This window comes from Mus pahari, chromosome 3, assembly GCF_900095145.1.
Source record: "Mus pahari chromosome 3, PAHARI_EIJ_v1.1, whole genome shotgun sequence".
NCBI classification, from domain to species: Eukaryota; Metazoa; Chordata; class Mammalia; order Rodentia; family Muridae; genus Mus; species Mus pahari.
In genome coordinates, this window is record NC_034592.1 from 21,963,228 (window position 1) to 21,971,917 (window position 8,690).

General features: G+C 45.3%; 1 protein-coding gene across 8 annotated transcripts in view; it reads right to left on the reverse strand.

The window, feature by feature from the left end:
• Positions 1 to 704: 704 nt before the first annotated feature.
• The window catches only part of Gapvd1 (GTPase activating protein and VPS9 domains 1), an 86,048-nt gene continuing 78,062 nt past the window's right edge, over positions 705 to 8,690 (reverse strand). For all 8 annotated transcript variants that reach the window (XM_029535982.1, XM_029535980.1, XM_029535981.1 and 5 more), the window contains 4 exons: positions 7,747 to 7,960; positions 4,154 to 4,226; positions 2,901 to 3,098; positions 705 to 2,645 (listed from right to left, as the gene is read on the reverse strand). In XM_029535982.1, coding sequence (XP_029391842.1) covers positions 2,505 to 2,645; positions 2,901 to 3,098; positions 4,154 to 4,226; positions 7,747 to 7,960 — 626 coding nt within the window. In that variant the 3' untranslated portion in view covers positions 705 to 2,504. The remainder of the gene's footprint in view (positions 2,646 to 2,900; positions 3,099 to 4,153; positions 4,227 to 7,746; positions 7,961 to 8,690) is intronic.

An 8,690-nucleotide genomic window follows, 5' to 3' on the forward strand; every position in this document is an offset into this window, starting at 1 on the left:
GGATTTTTCTTTTCTTTAATTCTATAGAACTTTCATGAGCTGGGCCACTGCCTCCCCATTTAATATTAATTTTGTAAATTCTATATAATTTTAGGTGTCTGAACATTTCCCCAGGTGACTTGCACATGGCAGTACCTTCATGTAGGACAGTGGGAAACATCTGAAGACCTATTGCTACCTTTCCAGGAAAACAAACAAGACACATCCTGTCTCATGCTGCCACTGCCAGGAAGTAGATACTTGATAAACCAAGACATTAACCCCACAAGAATTCCATCGTGAGGCTGGAGTGATGGTTCAGCACATCGGTTCAGAACTCTGGCTATTCCAGGGGACCCAGGTTAGAGTCCTGGCAACCACGTGACAGTTTGCAGCCATCTGCTTTCCAGTTCCAAGGGGTCTAATGCCCTCTTCTGGACTCCATGGCCACTACATAGATAGCTGCACAGACAGGCATATAGGCAAAATACCTATACACAAAAAAATAAAGTAAAATCAAATAAAATAAATATAGGGGAAAAGAATCGTGGCCCGAATGCAAAGCAATGGTGGATGCTGGAGTTTGCTCCTGACAGTGCTGGCATCTACCCCACACCCAGAGGTGTCCCCAGTGCCAGGCTGCACCTTACCACTTGCTTGGACACTGTAGCCCTACATCTCACATCCATGACCTTCATTCCACAGAAAAGAGCCCTGCAGCAACGTCCACATCTTCATATTTATTTCCACAGTGATAACATGGAATATATTTAGCTACCATTACAGAGAGAGAGAGAGAGAGAGATCTCATTTATTTACAAGTTAAGTCCCATAACAATGAGTTCCAGCTATTCAAAATTTCCTGCTGACTTAACGTTTAGTGAATCAGTGCTGAAGTAGACGTTAGACCCCCTTCTAGGTGCAGAGCCCTGTCAGTTTGCCTTGCAATGTACTCAGGAAGGGATGTGACTTCCAACCCCAAGGCAAGGTGGGCAATGACAGCCCATAAAGTACACAGATTTCCTGACCCAACATCTGAACAGATATTTGTGATACTAGTTTAGTTTTGATCTCTCCCTAAAGGCAGGCACCACATTTCACGCTCCTATGTAAATTCCTATTTTGGGATCTGAAAGGGAAGGGAGATGTGGAAGCATGAAGAAAACCCAGCTTCTTTTGGCACGGTGTGGCCGAGTTCTCAGAGAGGGAGCAGCTGGTCGTTATCCACCTGCTCATGGCTGGTTGTCACGGGTCCCTTAGAAGATGCCCGTATTGCTGCCACCACAAGGGACTCGGAAGTATGGGATTGCAGCATTTGTCAAAAAAGCTAGACAGGGTTAAGAAACATACAAGGTGAAACCACTCGGTGATGGCGTATGTACAAGACTTGTGCTTGAAGCTTTGGTGTGCCTCCTCGGCCAGCTTCTCAGGCACCAAAGCCCATTCCTGATTAATTCTTGATGTACAACGCAAACCAAACTACAGAGAAACTTTTTTTTTCCAGAAGAGGGCAATAAAGGCACAGGAACCTGCCAAAATAGATTTTTTTCCATAAGAATAGTGTGGCTGATCAAAATAGTTTAACACTAGTAAAACCTGGATCAGTAGAGCAGACGATACAAATTAGTTTTAAAAAATGACATTCACTGAATTCCTGGTCTGTGCATTCAATGTGACCCATCATCAGAGACAGACGACAGCTGAGGCTCGGTAAGGAGCCCTTTGTGGCTTCCACACAGTGCGCAGGTGCAAAGGAAGGACGCATGAGCACACCTGCCACGCCACGTACTGCTCGTCCACATGGTGGAGTCTGCCCCAATGTGCAGGCTCAACACATGTCCATGGTGGTACACGCCTACATGACTTCCCCATCTACTCCACACTAATAAATATTTCTGCTTTTGCTTTTAAGCTCAGCTTAAATTTTGTCAAGGAAACCATTTCACAAGAGGGAATGTCACAGCCTACTCTCAGCAACTGTCCTGTTGTTTATTAGAGTCTGAAGATGCCCATAGTACATCAAATATAAATATATATTAGATTTACTTTTCCTTCTTAGCTCTTCCTTAGGAGAGTGTATCTAGGGAGCCCGTAGCGCATCTCCTGAGACCCTCGTGCAGGTACCTCACGACCGAACGCTCACACAGCGACTTGGAAGGGGCACACTGTTCTTTCTAAAAATGAGAAGGACGAACAGGGAATTCATGAATTCATTTAGGATCTAGACATTTCCTAAAAGATTCTGTTCTGGTTTTTAAAAATTTAAAACACCTGGAAAACATGGTCCCTTTTGCAGTACTACTCTCTACTTGGGGACAGGAAATAAAATATGCAACTCAGAAAGGCTGAAAGGAACGAGGACCTGCGTGTTAGCTTGTTAATCTGCTTAGGAAGAGCCATGTGGAAACATCTGGAAGCTGTACAGCATTAGACAAAACAATGTTCAGCTTTCAAGGAAGCTGCTACATGTTCCTAGAGATCTGTTTCCTGGCTACTGTCTTCTGCCTTGATGGGCCTGGTCTTGGTCACTTTCTGTCATCGATGGTTTTAATAAACTCCACGGCTGCTGTGAACTGCATCCACCAATAGGACTCCTCTCCAGACAGACAGCTGGCGTAGAAACTGCTGATGTACTGCACAGTGGACAACAGGCAGGGTGGGTTTGCCTAGACAGATGGGAAATAAGAAAGAGTCCATTACTCGGTGCTGTGCTCTGCCAGGGCCATCTTAGCATCTGCTCTTCCAGGATCTGTTGGAGCTGCCAGGCCAGGCCTCTGGACAACAATCCCTAGACTGTTTTGGAATTAAGCATCTTCAAGTCTTAGAAAGGAGCCCAGGATTCAAATCTATTACCTTGTAACGCTCTGTGCCACCCTGCTCAAGAGGCCACATAAATTATTAGACAATACTAAGAGACTCACCTTTATCAACACAAACACCAACACAGGAACAAAGTCATCTGCCCCAGGGACAGAGTCCTCATTGGCCAGGCTCAGGAGGTTCATGATGGTGGAGCACATTCTCAGGATGCACTGCACTTTGTCCCGGGGGGTTTTGTAAGCACTTATTGTCCTGATTTCTGACTGTGCAGATGGCCACGGTGCCTCACGAAGATAAACCTAAGCAAGATGGCAGACAACATACAGATCATGAATCCAACAGCACTCTGCACAGCAGCCACGGTACCTGTTCCAGCAAGCTGACAAGGGACATTTCCTTCGCAGCCACCCAAGATAAACCCTATTTCAAAACACAACCGCCTAGGCATTAGGCAGAGGTGTATATAGACCACAGAGCCTGGAGCTCACAACCTCCCTGTGAGTTTCTTACAAAGCTGGGATGAGATTTTCCATTTAGCTGATTTCAGAAGCACAGACAAGCAGCAGCAAGAAGGTAATGTAGACATCACTAGGATCCCTGTTGCAGTGCTTCTACAAAAACAAAGTCAAATCCCAGGATGGTGGCAAAAGCTTGGGATCACAGCACTTGGGAGACCAAGGCAGGAGGGTCAGGGGTTAAGGCCAGCCTTAGCAACATAGCAAGGACTTGAAAGAATTTGTCTCTCCTCTTGAGGTAGAGAGGCAGGAGGATCTCTGTGAATTTGAGGCCAGCTTGGTCTACATAGGGAATTTCAGGACAGTGAGAGCTACAGAGTAAGAGAGACCTTGTGTATAGGGGATGAGGGGCTGTCTTAAACAAACAAACAAACAAGCAAACAAGCAAATACCAAGCAACAAAAAAACCCATACCAAAGAAAATGTAAAACCCTGCAGTACTCAATGCTTCACCATAAGGAATCTTTAATAAACAGGAAATCCAAAGAGCTGGTCCCACGCCAACCAAGCACTTGTCCTGAGGCCATGCACACTGAGCCTTTCCTCTGGAACAGTTCTTGTCCGCATCAGAAAGGGACGCCTTTGCAAAGCCCAGCCTGAAGCTGCGCAGGGGCAGCCCACTGCCCAGGGGGGCAGAGCTGGGGCAGAAGCTGTGCTTGGGGACAGAGCTACTTTAAGGGGTGCCCTACTATGGGCTTCCCACTCCTCCACTGAGGTCCTTTTCTACAGAGGAAGTTACACCGCAGAAGTTCCCTGGGGAAACGGGGCACTCAGGGCCTTGCTGAAATGGTAACTTTCCAAGTACACCACCACCCACGCTGCACACAAGCCCGTATTACCTCAGGGATCTGCAGAGCTCTGTGGTTTGCAGTCACTACTTTAGATAATCTCTGGATATGTTCATGCAGAACCCTGAAAACCACCCAAAATTCATATGTAAATGCACATTTCTGAAAGTAAAGTATACAAATAGTCACAACTGTATTTTATCAAAACAAAGCATTTTAGACTCTCTTCTAGATATAGATTACATTATGGTTACATTATTATTACTATTACTACTACTACATTTTTTATTACTACTACTACATTATGATTCTCTTAGTCACAGGTATAGTTCATTTAAGAGGGCTTATCTTAGCTTGCTCGGCATGGTAAGGTAGGGGCTAGCCTAAACGATGCAGAAAACAAGAACAACGACGGAGGTCACGCTCAAGTCCAAGCATGGCAGTAGGCGTCTATAGTTCCAGCAGAGGTTAAGGGAGAGGGATCGGGATGTCAGGGCAAGCACTAGCATGGATTACACAACAAGACCATCATCTCTTACAGATTCACTTAGAAATGCTGTAGGGCTGGAGAGGTGGCTCAGCCATGAGATGTTGCTGAGTTTTGCTCTTAGCACCAGGTTGGGCAGCTCACACGGCCTCTAACTCAAGCTGCCTCCAAGGGCACCGCCCCTTACACACATGCATACAATTACACAGAAACATACGCATAAATAAAAATAAATCTGAAAGAAAGAAAGAAAGAAAGAAAGAAAGAAAGAAAGAAAGAAAGAAAGAAAGAAAGAAAGAAAGAAAGAAAGAAAGAAAGACCACTGAGTGAGCCAGAAGGCTGCGAGAATGTGGAGGTCACCAGCAAGCCCAGATGGAGAGGCCCTGAGCCTGGATATCCTGTACAGCGAAAGAAAGGGAATGAGGCAAGGGAGGGAAGTGACAAGCAGGACCGTCACAGGCCAGAAAGCCACGGCCACAGGTCTCAGATGGAGACAAGACTTGACTACCAGCCCAGCCCTTCCTTTGAGGACCAGAATTAGGATTTTAAAAGTTAAGGAGCTGCCTCAGTAGCAGGGGCTAAACTCAGCCTTCGGGCTCCTGAGTAGTTTGCTTTCTACGCTCTGTAAAACCTGCAGAAATGGATGAAACAGTGGAGGGATAAACTCTCTGTCGTACATATAGCTTCAGCATCCCAACTCTGTACCCCATGCCTGATTTGTAAACAGGTGCTCTGGAGAGGAAATGTGCCAGAGTCAGCAAGCAGTCTGAGACCAAGAACACTTAGAGGGGAGGCTGGAACAACCCAAATGTCAACTTCATTTCACAGGAAGGTATTTTCTCTCAGACATGTGTGCAACTCCTCCCAGTATCTGTAGCCTGGGTGTAGCTCAGTGATAGAGCATACATGAAACCCTGGGTCCGACCCACAGCACGTGTAGCGATGCACACACAGAACCTGTAAAGAGCAAACACCACTGATGGCCTTCCTTGAGATCCTACCACATGGACGCCTGAGGATCCCTAGGCACCAAAGTCATTGTCATTTGCTAAAAAACATGGTGACAACGTCAGTATGTTTGGGGGTAGAATTAGGATCATGGAGAAAACAGAGAAGAAAACAGAAGAAAAATACAAAAGCCAAATTCTCTACATCCTACTTTTCTATCCCACCCCGCCCCAACAGGATTTTTTTTTTTTTTTGAAAGGTTTCACCGTGGACTTGGACCGGTAAGTACCTGCCTCAGTCTTCCCAAAAGGCTGTGCGTCACCTTACCTGGCTCAGAATTCTTTTTTTACTTATGATAGTACTGGGATGAAACCCAGGGTCTTTTGTGGCCTACCACGAAGCTATATCTCTAGCCTGCATGATAACTTCAAAAACAGCTTGCACTCTCTCTTTCTCTTTCCAAAAATTTGTTTATTTTATTTATGATTACACTATCATTGTCTTCAGACACACCAGAAGAGGGCATCAGCTCCTATTGCAGATGGTTGTGAGCCACCATGTGGTTGCCGGGAATTTAACTCAGGACCTCTGGAAGAGCAGTCAGTGCTCTTAATTGCTGAACCATCTCTCCAGTCCCTAAAAACAGTTTTTATTGAGGTACAAGTCATATACCATATAATTGTGGATGCTTGCTGATATCCAAATATTAATTCTCAATAAATATACAGTGAGCATATTTCAGAAGCCAAGCTCTGTTCCTGATGCTGTGTCACAGTGGGGAATGAAAGTGGTTTGTTTTCACAGGGAACAAGGTTTCACGTTAGAACCCGTGCAGACCGTAATTTAAGGTGAGCCTCATGCCTAAGCTGCCCAAGTGCTGGACTTAGTGGCATAAGACACACAGCTGGTTAAAAGCATTGTTTCCTGTTCTCATGATGGGCACAGCCCTAGGGAAGAGAACATGTGACCCTGAAACACAGCGATCGAGAACAGGGAGGAGCCGGGCAATGGTGGCGCATGCCTTTAATCCCAGCACTCAGGGGAGGCAGAGGCAGGCGGATTTCTGAGTTTGAGGCCAGCCTGGTCTACAGAGTGAATTGAGTTCCAGGACAGCCAGGGCTATACAGAGAAATCCTGTCTCAAAAATCCAAAAAAAACAAAAAAAACAAAAAAACCCAAATCAATCAAACAAACAAACAAAAAAAACCAGGGAGGCTTGGGCAGATGGCCTAACTGGGAAAGTACTTGCAAAGTGAGAATGAGGGCCTGGTTGGCTCCCTAGCCTTCATCCATGCCTATCCACCCAGCACTGCAATGGTAAAGACAGTAGATAGCTGAATTATAGAGCCCTAGGTTCACCAGACACCTAAGAAGACACAAGTTGCTGACCAATTGCACACTCCCCAGCCCACAGAGAAAACACATGCACAAACCCTAACAGTGGGAGAGGCATAAATGAGGGACAGTCTAGCAATATCTAGACTGGTTGGGCCATGAGTGGTTGGGTCATGAGTGCTGCTAAACACCTACCACACCCAGAATAGGCTCCTAGATCAAATAACTACCAGGCTCCAAATTTCAAGGCCATTGGGTTAACAAACCATGACTCAGGGTCTGGAAATGGCTTAGGGTACTCAGCTACAAGTACTGGCTTCTCTTGAAGGGAACTTGGTTTGGTTCCCACCATCTACAGGGCAGCTCACAACCACCTGAAACTCCAGTTCCAGAGGATCTGATGCCCTCTCTGACCTGATGGCATACACATGGTGCACATGCAGGCCGAACACTAATACATATAAGAGAAAATAAACCTTGAAAGAAAAGAAGAAATCATGACTCAAACAAATGGCAGATGGCAACCATGAAACAACTGTGTAAACCTGAGCAATTTAAGCTAGAAAGGAAATGGGTTCCTAAGAAAGGGATGCCTGGGTCAAGATCAAACAACCGGCAAGAAGTCATCCCACAAAAGACACAGTCGACCACGTGAGGCAGGCACATGGCAGAGCCGCTCAGAAAGGCCTTCTGAAGTCAGACTAGTCTCTTCCTACCATGCTGTCCCCTCAAACTGCGTATCAGCATCCACTCTGACTGCATAACTCTGACGGGTATAAATGGTAACAGATGCATCTTCTTCACTACTGTACCAAACAAAGGCACAGCTAAAGTATCTCTGTAGTCCCGCACAGACATGAAGCACAGCACTCACTGGTCACGAAGTATGTCCCCATCCTGGTTAGGGTAGAAAGCAAGCTTGAAGATCCGATTCATCACACTCCGCTCAATGGCCAGCTGGGCATCCTGCAGCTGCTCCTCACTGGCATTCTGCCATATGACATCCTGAGCCATCGCACCATACAGGAACTGTAGAAAATCCTCCACCTGTGCCGTTTTATCATCAGCAGCAGTAAGTTTCTGAAAGTCTCCAAGAAAAAACAGTATCCTTTAAAATACGCCATAGAAGTAACCCTAAAGGGAAATTACAGTCCACCTCCTATCTTCCCTTTTGTTTTCTGTTTCCATTATTCTTATCTAAAAGTATTAAATGGAAAAGTTCTAGAAATACACATTTGTACATTTTATTCTCATCTATCTTGTTACACTTATTTCCCTGTCAGGGGGTGTGCACCTCCGTAGCATGCATGTGGAGGTCAGGGGACACTCGTATGAGTTGGCTTTCTCTACCATATGAACCCTAGCAATCAAACTCAGGTCATCAGGCTTGGTGGCACGCCTTGACTCACTGAGCCAGCTTCCCTGTCCCTAGTGTTTGAACTGCATACTGTTCTGCATGAAGAAGTCTAGAAACCCCATTCTATCCACCACAGATGGGTTATCCCTTTGGTTAAGACAGCCACACGGTATCTACTCAATCATCTCCCTTGTAGCTCAATTATCCATTCAATATGCAGGTTTAGTACTACGCAGTTTAAGTCTCCACTATGTTGGGATAGCCTTAGAGCATGACTCTCATGAAAAAGGGGTGGGGGAGTGGGGGTCTACAGAAATCATTCTGATTAACAAATAATACTAACACCATAATCTTAAAGCCAGAATATCAAAAGCAGGGAAAATTAAGAAATACGTGAATATTTAAATATAAAATATACACAGTTTTTTGTTTTGTTTTTTGTTTTTTTTGTTTTTTTTTTT